General features: G+C 41.4%; 1 protein-coding gene across 5 annotated transcripts in view; it reads right to left on the bottom strand.

The window, feature by feature from the left end:
• Window positions 1-307: 307 nt before the first annotated feature.
• The window catches only part of RAD18 (RAD18 E3 ubiquitin protein ligase), a 110,842-nt gene continuing 97,110 nt past the window's right edge, over window positions 308-14,039 (bottom strand). For 4 of the 5 annotated variants that reach the window (XM_061396341.1, XM_061396336.1, XM_061396337.1 and 1 more), the window contains one exon: window positions 308-1,165. In XM_061396341.1, coding sequence (XP_061252325.1) covers window positions 1,063-1,165 — 103 coding nt within the window. In that variant the 3' untranslated portion in view covers window positions 308-1,062. The remainder of the gene's footprint in view (window positions 1,166-14,039) is intronic. The other variant, XR_009732456.1, reaches the window with a different exon arrangement.

Here is a 14,039-nt window from a genome sequence, read left to right as displayed (position 1 = left end):
CTAGGAGCCCAGTGGGAGCAGAGGTGGCTGCCCTGAGATGATGGAGCACTTGGCCCAGAGCAGGTCCTCCACCCCTGAACCAACACCAGGGTCTTCCTGGACTCTGGTGAAGTGACACTGCTGTCATCAGGACACAGACAGCCCCAGAGCTCCTGGCACCCATGACAGGGGACTGGCTCTGAAATGCCAAAACAGGCATTAGGAATTCTGGACGTAACTGGGAACTGTGGGACATTTTGCACAGAGAAAACAATTTCGGATCAACACCTTCCAGTAATATGTAGCTTGTACTCAACTATTCACAGCAGACTGTTTCAAGGACTTTATTTTAAATTGATATAGAGTTTGTTCAGTTACAAAAGCCATTTATTGCATTCTCTCCATTTCATAGCTGGAATTCAAAGTGTTAAGATTCGATTTACTCAAGTGAAAAAAAAAATCAAGAAATCATCTGTAAAAGCTATTTCTGAAGAATATGCCCAGTATTTTATTGTTCTGTGCCTTTAGGTTACAGTACCAATGTCCTGCTTCCAGTAAAGTATGAGAGATGAGTCTAACTAAGGACCACATGAAACTTGAGCAACAAGCACTCCTGTAACAGCTGTGACATGGGTGCTGGCCTCCAGGCCTTGTGAGTTAGGACACCTTGCTTGCCTTTCCAGAAACACAGTGGCTCTGGACATCTCAACTGGTCCCTGTGGTAGAGGGATTGAAGGATCCTTTTCTGAACTTGGCTTCTCCATGAAAGAGACAGGAGAATGGCTTAAATATTACTATATCCTGAAACTTAGAAACAAAAACAAACAAGTCTGTGTCTTCTGCAAAGCGGGTGAATATGTGGATGCCAGTGTTTTTAGAGTGAGATGTTTTAGGGGCAGTAGGTAACTGACTAAGTGAGGATGCTGTGTAAAATTTTTCCTTTTCCTGGAAAGGCAAAAAAGACTGAAAATCAGTTAAATGTAACATTTAGAATGTACACTGGGAAATTTATGAGTATGAAACCTACATAGCAACAGAACACCATCTTCTGATGACTGTACTGGGAAAGTTAGCAAACCCACACTAATTTCTGTTCCGCTTATTTCTTGGCTCCAGCTCAGCACTTTCAGCTGACCTTGTGCGACGATTCTGTCCAGGACTTATTTCTCTGTCTTGAAAATCATTTCTGAAAATGAAAAAAAGAAAATGCCAGCTTAGAAAATGATGATCATTATTATTCTACAGCAGTTTCTGGTTTATAAGTACTTTCCCATGTGTTTTTATGTAATCCTCCAAATAGCCTTCCACTCCACTGACAAGTCTACTATGATAATTACTACTACTTTCATTATTATTCCCACTTTACAACTGAGAAAACAGTGACTTAGCAAAGATCACAGATCCTAAATGATAGTTAAGAACTGAATCTCCTCCTCAATCAGAAGTTTTTTGCTTCTGCTTCACACGCAGAAAGCTGCAAAAAAAGTGCTTCCATCGCAACAAGACGAAGCCAGAGGGTCTTAACAAAATCATAACTTATCTCAATCCTGTCAGAGAGCTGAGGTTGTAAGGGGCCCAAGAAAACAAGTCCCCTCCCAACAGAGATGGGCAATGCGCATCCCCTCACTTTGGGCAGAGCTCTGGGGGAAAGAGGTGGCTGCCATTCAAGTAGGTAGGAAGATGAAAGCAAACTTTCTCTGGATTCTGGAGCATATGCAGAGACCAAACTACATGGAGAAGAACAGGCTCCCAGACTACATGGGAAGACAGAGAAGTCCAGACATCTCAGTGGAACATAGGCTCCATCTGCCCTATCAGTGGGCTATGTGCCACATAAATGATCACCCACAGCCTGAGGCCAGCCCAGACTGAAGAATAAGAAGCAAATAAAATGGCTGTGGTTTAAGCTTCTAAGTTTCAGGGTGATTTGTTACATGGCAATTAAAAAACTAAATAGAACTATTTTTGTTCCATTTATTCTGCTTATCTACCACTACATAACAACCATTCTCAGGAAACAGCACAATTGTTTATTTGGTCATGATTCTAGATCTGGGCAGGGCTCAGAACAGACAGCTGAACTGAGTTTGGAGGATTCACTTCAAGGCAGGCTCACTCGTCTGGTGGCAAGCTGGTGCTGGCTGCTGACTTGAAAATTGGCTGGTGAGGGGGCTGCCCCTCCCCATTCTCCTCCAATTGTCTTCTCCCCATGCCAAGGGTGGGCTTCTCACAGCGGAAGGGCTGAGTCCAAGGGGAAGAATCCGAAAAGTAAGCATTCTGAAAGGACAAGCCCCATTGTGCAAACACTAACCAAGCTTCTCATATCACATGACCAAGTCCAGAATCAATGTGGGCCTCGAGAGTGTGAGTACTGAGAGGGCGTGATTCACTGCACCCACCAAATTAACCCTAACCCTGGGTGCATTCAGTTGGAAAAATCCATCAAGCTGTACACTTAAGATGTGTTCACATTAATAATAGTTCTTAATAAATAACAATTAATAAAGTCCTCTCCTCCAAAAAGAGACAGCCAAATTATCAAGTCTCCCCTAGAAAATATGTTGGGATCATTAGTGTACTGCAATTGACTTCTCATGGGGTTAGGATGAAATGCAGATTACCAATAGAGAAAATGATTCTTCCTTTTCTGATTTTATAATATTAGAAAAATCTATTTCCTAAAAAAAGATTTTTAAGGCACTAAAAGATAAAGCAAAAGAGATAAAGAGTTAAAAAAAGATTTGTAAGTGGCAATCCTTATCCACCAGGGACTGTGTTCAGATCCAAAGAATGCTGACTGGCATATTCAATCACTCATATGCCTACTGAGTGCTCACCATGAGACTCCCCTCCCCCAGGCACTGTGCAAGGTGTGGGGCCTAATGAACATCCTCTCTAGGAAGCGAGTCGGGGTTTAAGTGCAGACAGTGCTGCAAGATCAGGGGAGCAGTCAGGGGCTTCTGAGCAGGGCCATCAAGGAAGGAACCACAACTCCTGTCTGGATGAAGAAAGGAGAAAAGGCAACCAAGGTGGAAGCAACAGCAGTATAAGGCAGTATGACTCTGAAGCAAAGATGAGTAGCTCAGCTTGGCTGTAACAAGGAAAGAAGGGTGGGGAAGGACAGTCCAGGAGCCAGCGGGCAGGCGGGGGCCATAGCTCACAAGTCCCCACAGGACTTCAAACTACCACAGAGAACACGATGTCTTTCAGGTCTCACTGGAAGAATGAAGCATCTGACTAGAGGCAGAGAGACAGCCAGCCAGCCAGACAGCTGTGGCAGGAAGCCAGAGAGAAAACAAGGTCTTATGCAGACTGTGGCACAGAGGGGCTGACAGATAGTTCAGGGGTTGTCCACAGCCCTGCTCCTCAATGAGGGGTCCCAGAAGCAGCATCAGCAACCCGAGGGAGTGTTAAAATGCAAACTCCTGCACCCCAGCCCAAATCTCCAAAATCTCAATCTCGGGGTTCAGTGGAGCCCAATAATCTATTTTAACAAGTCCTCCAAGTGATCTTGATGTACATTTAAGTCTGAGGACAACTTATCCATAGGGTTTTGCAATCAACTGCATCTGAGACATAAGAGAGAGTGAGAAGTTGACAATGATTCTTCGGTTTCTGGATGGAGCAGTGGGGAAGACTGTTGACGCCACTGCTCATTGAGGGAGGAGACAGTGGAGGGGGAGCAGGTCTGAGAGAAGGGGCTCAGACTCCTGCAGGCAGAAACATTTCCTCCACAATTTCATGGGGAAACTGAAAGCTGGAAACATGAAACGTGAAATGATTTACCTGGACCATTTTTCTTCCTATTTTCATCCTCTACAATGTAAATATATCCTGTAGCTCAAATTGGTAAGATGAACCAATAATCACAGATATAAGAAGCTGAGACCAACCTACAGAAAGCAGGGTTTTGTTTTGGGTGGGGTTTTGTTTTTTGTTGCTTATGAAAATACTGCTTTATATGGGGGCACTGTGTTACTAAAAGAACCTCTGAATCATTTATGGAATTAGGAGAATGTATTGGGACTGAAATAGCATGTTCTAGGACTAATATCTCAAATATGTCACTTGTGGTACCACAAAATACCTATAAGCTTTGTTGTTATTGTTCAGTCACTGTCGTATCCAACTCTTTGTGACCGCATGAACACGCCAGGCTTCCCTCTCCGTCATCATCTCCTGGAGCTTGCTCAAATTCATGTCCATTGAGTCAGTGATGCCATCCAACCATCTCATATTCTGTTGCCTCTTTCTCCTCTTGCCCTCAGTCTTTCCCAGCATCAGGGTATTTTCCAACGACTCGGCCCTTTGCATCAGGTAGCCAAAGTACTGGAGTTTCAGCATCAGCCCTTCCAATGAGTTTCAGGGCTGATTTCCTTTAGGATTGACTGGTTTGATCTCCTTGCTGTCCAAGGGACTATTAAGAATCTTCTCCAGCACCAGTTTGAAAGTGTCAATTCTCCGGCAGTAAGCCTTCTTTGTGGTCCAACTCTCACATCTGTACATGACCACCGGAAAAACCATAGCTTTGACTATACGGACCTTAGCAAAGTGATGTACAGTGATTTGAACATTTTTTGTCATTGCCTTTGGGATTAGAATGAAAACTGACCTTTTCTAGTCCTGTGGCCACTGCTGAATTTTCCAAATTTGCTGGGATATGGAGTACAGCACTTTAACAGCATCCTGTTTTAGGATTTGAAATAGCTCAGCTGGAATTCCATCACCTCCACTAGCTTTGTTCATAGTGATGCTTCCTAAGGCCCCTTTGACTTCACACTCCAGGATGTCTGGCTCTAGGTGGGTGACCAAACCATTGTGGTTGTCTGGGTCATTAATACCTGTTTTGTACAGTTCTTCTTTGTATTCTTGCCACCTCTTCTTAATCTCTCCTGAATCTCATGAACAGTATGAAAAGGCCAATGAGCTTAAGATGCATATTTGCAGAGCTATTATTTTGTTGAGACATAAAGCCGTGAGGTCCTTTCCTGATTCTGTTTCTTTTTTTTTCATTCTGATTTTTATTTTTTTAATATAAATTTATTTTAATTGGAGGCTAATTACTTTACAATATTGTATTGGTTGTGCCATACATCAACATGAATCCACCACAGGTATACACGTGTTCCCCATCCTGAACGCCCCTCTGATCTCCCTCCCCATACCATCCCTCTGGGTCATCCCAGTGCACCAGCCCCAAGCATCCTGTATCATGCATGAACCTAGACTGGCGAATCATTTCACATATGATATTATACACGTTTCAATGTCATTCTCCCAAATCATCCCACCCTCGCCCTCTCCCACAGAGTCAAAAAGACTGTTCAATACATCTGTGTCTCTTTTGCTGTCTCGCATACAGGGTTACCGTTACCATCTTTCTAAATTCCATATATATGCGTTAGTATACTGTATTGGTGTTTTTCTTTCTGGCTTACTTCACTCTGTACAATAGGCTCCAGTTTCATTCACCTCATTAGAACTGATTCAAATGTATTCTTTTTAATGGCTGAGTAATACTCCATTGTGTATATGTACCACAGCTTTCTTATCCATTCGTCTGCTCATGGACATCTAGGTTGCTTCCATGTCCTGGCTATTATAAACAGTGCTGCGATGAACATTGGGGTACACGTGTCTCTTTCCCTTCTGGTTTCCTCAGTGTGTATGCCCAGCAGTGGGATTGCTGGGTCATAAAGCAGTTCTATTTCCAGTTTTTTAAGGAATCTTCACACCGTTCTCCATAGTGGCTGTACTAGTTTGCATTCCCACCAACAGTGTAGGAGGGTTGCCTTTTCTCCACACCCTCTCCAGCATTTATTGCTTGAAGACTTTTGGATAGCAGCCATTCTGACTGGCATGAAATGGTACCTCATTGTGGTTTTGATTTGCATTTCTCTGATAATGAGTGATGTTGAGCATCTTTTCATGTGTTTGTTACCATCTGTATGTCTTCTTTGGAGAAATGTCTGTTTAGTCCTTTGGTCCATTTTTTGATTGGGTCGCTAATTTTTCTGGAGTTGAGCTGCATGAGTTGCTTGTATATTTTTGAGATTAATTCTTTGTCAGTTGCTTCAACCCACTCCAGTGTTCTTGCCTGGAGAATCCCAGGGACAGGGGAACCTGGTGGGCTGCCATCTCTGGGGTCGCACAGAGTCAAACACGACTGAAGCGATTTAGCAGCAGCAGCAGCAGTTGCTTCATTTGCTATTATTTTCTCCCATTCTAAAGGCTGTCTTTTAACCTTGCTTATAGTTTCCTTTGTTGTGCAGAAGTTTTTAGTTTAATTAGGTCCCATTTGTTTATTTTTGCTTTTATTTCCAATATTCTGGGAGCAGGCAGAGGAGCCTGCTGTGATTTATATCGGAGAGTGTTTTGCCTATGTTCTCCTCTAGGAGTTTTATAGTTTCTGGTCTTACGTTTAGATCTTTAATCCATTTTGAGTTTATTTTTGTGTATGGTGTTAGAAAGTGTTCTAGTTTCATTCTTTTACAAGTGGTTGACCAGTTTTCCCAGCACCACTTGTTAAAGAGACTGTCTTTTCTCCATTGTATATTCTCGCCTCCTTTGTCAAAGATAAGGTGTCCATAGGTGCGTGGATTTATCTCTGGGCTTTCTATTTTGTTCCATTGATCTATATTTCTGTCTTTGTGCCAGTACCATACTGTCTTGATGACTGTGGCTTTTGTAGTAGAGCCTGAAGTCAGGCAGGTTGATTCCTCCAGTTCCATTCTTCTTTCTCAAGATTGCTTTGGCTATTCGAGGTTTTTTGTATTTGCATACAAATTGTGAAATTATTTGTTCTAGCTCTGTGAAGAATACCGTTGGTAGCTTGATAGGGATGGCAATGGCCCCCTACTCCAGTACTCTTGCTTGGAAAATCCCATGGACGGAGGCGGCTTGTGGGCTGCAGTCCACGGGATCGTGAAGAGTCAGACATTACTGAGTGACTTCACTTTCACTTTTCACTCTCATGCACTGGAGAAGGAAATGGCAACCCACTCCAGTGTTCTTGCCTAGAGAATCCCAGGGGCAGAAGAGCCTGGTAGGCTGCCATCTCTGAGGTCGCAGAGAGTCGGACACGACTGAAGCGGCTTAGCAGCAGCACTGAAACTATAGATTGCTTTGGGTAGTATGCTCATTTTCACTATATTGATTCTTCTGATCCATGAACACGGTATATTTCTCCATCTATTAGTGTCCTCGTTGATTTCTTTCACCAGTGTTTTATAGTTTTCTATATATAGGTCTTTTGTTTCTTTAGGTAAATATATTCCTAAGTATTTTATTCTTTTCGTTACAATGGTGAATAGAATTGTTTCCTTAATTTCTCTATTTTCTCATTATTAGTGTATAGGAATGCAAGGGATTTCTGTGTGTTGATTTTATATCCTGCAACTTTACTATATCCATTGATTAGCTCTAGTAATTTTCTGGTGGAGTCTTTAGGGTTTTCTATGTAGAGGATCATGTCATCCGCAAACAGTGAGAGTTTTACTTCTTCTTTTCCAATTTGGATTCCTTTTCTTTCTTTTTCTTCTCTGACTGCTATGGCCAAAACTTCCAAAACTACGTTGAATAGTAGTGGTGAAAGTGGGCACCCTTGTCTTGTTCCTGACTTTAGGGGAAATGCTTTCAATTTTTCACCATTGAGGATAATGTTTGCTGTGGGTTTATCATATATAGCTTTTATTATGTTGAGGTATATTCCTTCTATTCCTGCTTTCTGGAGAGTTTTTACCATAAATGGATGTTGAATTTTGTCAAAGGCTTTCTGTGCATCTATTGAGATAATCATATGGCTTTTATTTTTGTTAATGTGGTGTATTACACTGATTGATTTGCGGATAGTGAAGAATCCTTGCATCCCTGGGATAAAGCCCATTTGGTCATGATGTATGATCTTTTTAATGTGTTATTGGATTCTGATTGCTAGAATTTTGTTAAGGATTTTTGCATCCATGTTCATCAGTGATATTGGCCTGTAGTTTTCTTTTTTTGTGGCATCTTTGTCAGGTTTTGGTATTAGGGTGATGGCGGCCTCACAGAATGAGTTTGGAAGTTTACCTTCCTCTGTAATTTTCTGGAATAGTTTGAGTAGGATAGGTGTTAGCTCTTCTCTAAATTTTTGGTAGAATTCAGCTGTGAAGCCATCTAGACCTGGGCTTTTGTTTGCTGGAAGATTTCTGATTACAGTTTCAATTTCCGTGCTTGTGATGGGTCTGTTAAGATTTTCTATTTCTTCCTGGTTGAGTTTTGGAAAGTTGCACTTTTCTAAGAATTTGTCCATTTCTTCCAAGTTGTCCATTTTATTGGCATATAATTGCTGATAGTAGTCTCTTTATGATCCTTTGTATTTCTGTGTTGTCTGTTGTGATCTCTCCATTTTCATTTCTAATTTTATTGATTTGATTTTTCTCCCTTTGTTTCTTGATGAGTCTGGCTAATGGTTTGTCAATTTTATTTATCCTCTCAAAGAACCAGCTTTTGGCTTTGTTGTTTTGCTATGGTCTCTTTTGTTTCTTTTTGCATTTATTTCTGTTCTAATTTTTAAGAGTTCTTTACTTCTACTAACCCTGGGGTTCTTCATTTCTTCCTTTTCTAGTTGCTTTAGGTGTAGAGTTAGGTTATTTATTTGACTTTTTTCTTGTTTCTTGAGGTATGCCTGCATTCCTATGAACCTTCCCCTTAGCAATGCTTTTACAGTGTCCCACAGGTTTTGGGTTGTTGTGTTTTCATTTTCATTCATTTCTATGCAAATTTTGATTTCTTTTTTGATTTCTTCTGTGATTTGTTGGTTATTCAGCGGTGTGTTGTTCAGCCTCCAGATGTTGGAATTTTTAATAGTTTTTCTCCCGTAAATGAGATCTCATCTTACTGCATTGTGGTCAGAAAAGATGCTTGTAATGATTTCAATTTTTTTGAATTTACCAAGGCTAGATTTATGGCCCAGGATGTGATCTATCCTGGAGAAGGTTCCGTATGCACTTGAGAAAAAGGTGAAATTCATTGTTTTGGGGTGAAATGTCCTATAGATATCAATTAGGTCTAACTGGTCTATTGTATCATTTAAAGTTTGTGTTTCCTTGTTAATTTTCTGTTTAGTTGATCTATCCATAGGTGTGAGTGGGGTATTAAAGTCTCCCACTATTATTGTGTTATTGTTAATTTCTCCTTTCATACTTGTTAGCATTTGCCTTGCATATTGTGGTGCTCCTAGGTTGGGTGCATATATATTTATAATTGTTATATCTTCTTAGATTGAGCCTTTGATCATTATGTAATGTCCTTCTTTGTCTCTTTTCACAGGCTTTGTTTTAAAGTCTATTTTATCTGATATGAGTATTGCTACTCCTGCTTTCTTTTGGTCTCTATTTGCGTGGAATATCTTTTTCCAGCCCTTCACTTTCCCTCTGTATGTGCCCCTTGTTTTGAGGTGGGTCTCTTGTAGACAACATATATAGGGGTCTTGTTTTTGTACCCATTCAGCCAGTCTTTGTCTTTTGGTTGGGCATTCAACCCATTTACATTTAAGGTAATTATTGATAAGTATGATCTCATTGCCATTTACTTTATTGTTTTGGGTTCGAGTTTATACACCTTTTTTTGTGTTTCCTGTCTAGAGAAGATCCTTTAGCATTTGTTGGAGAGCTGGTTTGGTGGTGCTGAATTCTCTCAGCTTTTGCTTGTCTGTAAAGCTTTTGATTTCTCCTTCATATTTGAATGAGATCCTTGCTGGGTACAGTAATCTGGGCTGTAGGTTATTTTCTTTCATCACTTTAAGTATGTCCTGCCATTCCCTTCTGGCCCAAAGAGTTTCTATTGAAAGATCAGCTGTTATCCTTATGGGAATCCCCTTGTGTGTTATTTGTTGTTTTTCCCTTGCTGCTTTTAATATTTGTTCTTTGTGTTTGATCTTTGTTAATTTGATTACTATGTGTCTTGGGGTGTTTTGCCTTGGGTTTATCCTGTTTGGGACTCTCTGGGTTTCTTGGACTTGGGTGATTATTTCCTTGCCCATTTTAAGGAAATTTTCAACTATTATCTCCTCAAGTATTTTCTCATGGCCTTTCTTTTTGTCTTCTTCTTCTGGGACTCCGATGATTTGAATGTTGGGGCGTTTAACATTGTCCCAGAGGTCTCTGAGATTGTCCTCATTTCTTTTGTTTTTCTTTTTTCCTCTCTGATTCATTTATTTCTACCATTCTATCTTCTGCCTCACTGATCCTATCTTATTCTACTATTTGTTCCCTCCAGAGTGTTTTTGATCTCATTTATTGCATTATTCATTATATACTGACTCTTTTTTATTTCTTCTAGGTCCTTGTTAAACCTTTCTTCCATCTTCTCAATCTTTGTCTCTAGGCTATTTATCTGTGATTCCATTTTGTTTTCAAGACTTTGGATCATTTCCACTATCATTATTTGGAATTCTTTATCAGGTAGATTCACTATCTCCTCCTCTTTTGTTTGGTTTGGTGGGCATTTATCCTGTTCCTTTACCTGCTGGGTATTCCTCTGTCTCTTCATTTTGTTTATATTACTGTGTTTGGGGTGGCCTTTCTGTTTTCTGGCAGTTTTATGGAGTTCTCTTTATTGTGGAGTTTCCTTGTTGTGGGTGGGGTTGTATGGGTGGCTTGTCAAGGTTTCCTGGTTAGGGAAGCTTATGTTGGTGTTCTGGTGGGTGGAGCTGAATTTCTTCTCTCTGGAGTGAAATGAAGTATCCAGTAATGAGTTATGAGATGTCAATGGGTTTGGAGTGACTTTGGGCAGCCTGTATATTGAAACTCAGGGTTGTGTTCCTGTGTTGCTGGAGAATTTGTGTGGTATATCTTGCTCTGGAACTTGTTGGCCCTTGTGTGGGGCTTGGTTTCAGTGTATGTATGGAGGCGTTTGATGAGCTCCTGTCGATCAATGTTCCCTGGAGTTAGGAGTTCTCTGATGTTCTCAGGATTTGGACTTAAGCCTCCTGCTTCTGGTTTTCAGTCTTATTTTTACAGTAGCCTCAAGACTTCTCCATCTATACAGCACTGTTGATAAAACATCTAGGTTATCACGATGGTGTGATCACTGACCTAGAGCCAGACATCCTGGAATGTGAAGTCAAGTGGGCCTTAGAAAACATCACTATGAACAAAGCTAGTGGAGGTGATGGAATTCCAGTTGAGCCCTTTCAAATCCTGAAAGATGATGCTGTGAAAGTACTGCACTCAATATGCCAGCAAATTTGGAAAACTCAGCAGTGGCCACAGGACTGGAAAAGGTCAGTTTTCATTCCAATCCCAAAGAAAGGCAATGCCAAAGAATGCTCAAACTACCACATAATTGCACTTATCTCACAGGCTAGTAAGCAATGCTCAAAAGTCTCCAAGCCAGGCTTGAGCAATATGTGAACCGTGAACTTCCTGATGTTCAAGTTGGTTTTTTTTTTTTTTTTTAAACTTTACAATATTGTATTGGTTTTGCCAAATATCAAAATGAATCCGCCACAGGTATACATGTGTTCCCTATCCTGAACCCTCCTCCCTCCTCCCTCCCCCCTCCCCATATCATCCCTCTGGGTCATCCCAGTGCACCAGCCCCAAGCATCCAGTATCGTGCATCGAACCTGGACTGGTGACTCATTTCATACATGATAGTATACATGTTTCTGTTGGTTTTAGAAAAGGCAGAGGAACCAGAGACCAAATCACCAACATCCGCTGGATCATGAAAAAAGCAAGAGAGTTCCAGAAAAACATCTATTTCTGCTTTATTGACTATGCCAAAGCCTTTGACTGTGTGGATCACAATAAACTGTGGGAAATTCTGAAAGAGATGGGAATACCAGACCACCTGATCTGCCTCTTGAGAAATTTGTATGCAGGTCAGGAAGCGGCAGTTAGAACTGGACATGGAACAACAGACTGGTTCCAAATAGGAAAAGGAGTACGTCAAGGCTGTATATTGTCACCCTGCTTATTTAACTTATATGCAGAGTACATGATGAGAAACGCTGAACTGGAAGAAACACAAGCTGGAATCAAGATTGCTGGGAGAAATATCAATAACCTCAGATATGCAGATGAGACCACCCTTATGGCAGAAAGTGAAGAGGAACTCAAAAGCCTCTTGATGAAAGTGAAAGTGGAGAGTGAAAAAGTTGGCTTGAAGCTCAACATTCAGAAAATGAAGATCATGGCATCTGATCCCATCACTTCATGGGAAATAGATGGGGAAAGAGTGGAAACAGTGTCAGACTTTAATTTTGGGGGCTCCAAAATCACTGCAGATGGTGACTGCAGCCATGAAATTAAAAGACGCTTACTCCTTGGAAGGAAAGTTATGACCAACCTAGATAGCATATTGCAAAGCAGAGACATTACTTTGCCAACAAAGGTTCGTCTAGTCAAGGCTATGGTTTTTCCTATGGTCATGTATGGATGTGAGAGTTGGATTGTGAAGAAGGCTGAGCGCCGAAGAATTGATGCTTTTGAACTGTGGTGTTGGAGAAGACTCTTGAGCGTCCCTTGGACTGCAAGGAGATCCAACCAGTCCATTCTGAAGGAGATCAGCCCTGGGATTTCTTTGGAAGGAATGATGCTAAAGCTGAAACTCCAGTACTTTGGCCACCTGATGTGAAGAGTTGACTCATTGGAAAAGACTCTGATGCTGGGAGGGATTGGGGTCAGGAGAAGGGGACGACAGAGGATGAGATGGCTGGATGGCATCACTGACTCAATGGACGTGAGTCTGGGTGAACTCTGGGAGTTGGTGATGAACAGGGAGGCCTGGCGTGCTGTGATTCAAGGGGTCGCAAAGAGTCGGACAGGACTGAGCGACTGAACTGAACTGAAAGATGAAAAGTTTCTCCACAGTGAGGGGACACCCAGAGAGGTTCACAGAATTACATGGAGAAGAGAAGAGGGAGGAGGGAGATAGAGGTGACCCAAGTTAGATGAGGTGGAATCAAAACAGAGAGCAAGCTAGCCAGTAATCACTTCCTTATGTGCGCTCCACAGTCTGGATCGCTCAGAGATGTTCACGGAGTTACACAGAGAAGAGAAGAGGGAGGAGGAAACAGAGGTGGCCAGGAAGATAAAGGGGGGAATCAAAAGGATAGAGACAGATCCAGCCAGTAATCAGTTCCCTAAGTGTTCTGCACAGCCCAGAACACACAAGAGATTCACAGAGTTGGGTAGAGAAGAGAAGGGGGAGGGAGGAGATAGAGGCGACCTGGTGGAGAAAAAGGAGAGTCCAAAGGGGGAGAGAGCAGTCAAGACAGTAATCTCGCTCCCAAGTAAAAATGGGTACTGAAGATTGGGTTCTTAAATGTACAAAATTGATAACAACTACCAAAAAGCAAAGATTAAAAATCTAGAGTAGAGGTTGGATTTTCAAAAATACAATATTAAAGAAAAAAAAGTCACAAAAATTATTATATATATATATATATATATGAAGTTTGCTTTAAAAAATAGGGTCTCTCTTTTTTTGTTGCAAAGTAATAGTAGGTTATAAAAATGAAAATTAAAGGAGTAATAGAGGGCTTAAAAATTTTTTTTTAATTTAAAAAAATAAAGAATGATAGTAAAAATAGTAAAAATATATCTAGGACTTTCTCTGGTGATGTTGTGGGCAGTGTGGGGTCAGTTCATTTTCAGATAGTTCCTTGATCCGGCTTATATTTCTCAAGATCTATAGGTCCCTTCCTATGTAGTTGGTACTAACTACAGGGTTTTAATCTATTGCACCTGTCACTTCCAGGGCGGTTCCTTCTGTTTTAGCTTCTGTTTGCTGGTCTCTTCAGTGTCTAATTTCCACCCTGACACAAGGGGGCGGTGGTGGACCCTTTTTTAGGCTCACTTGTTGAGTCGTGCTGTGGGGAGGGAGGGACACTGCAAACAAATAACACTGGAGTGTGTTCGCAGTGTCTCGGTCACACTGGGTTTGCCCCCACTCACAGTGTGTGTGCTTTCCCTGTCAACACTGCTTAGGCTCTAGGTTGCTCTGTTGGGAACTGTCTGAGGCCGGCCCTGCGTTGTATGCACTTCCCAGGTCTAAGCTGCTCAGGTTCAGGT

Source organism: Bos javanicus, chromosome 22 (assembly GCF_032452875.1).
Source record: "Bos javanicus breed banteng chromosome 22, ARS-OSU_banteng_1.0, whole genome shotgun sequence".
NCBI lineage: Eukaryota > Metazoa > Chordata > Mammalia > Artiodactyla > Bovidae > Bos > Bos javanicus.
This window is presented reverse-complemented; position numbering and strand designations above follow the sequence as displayed.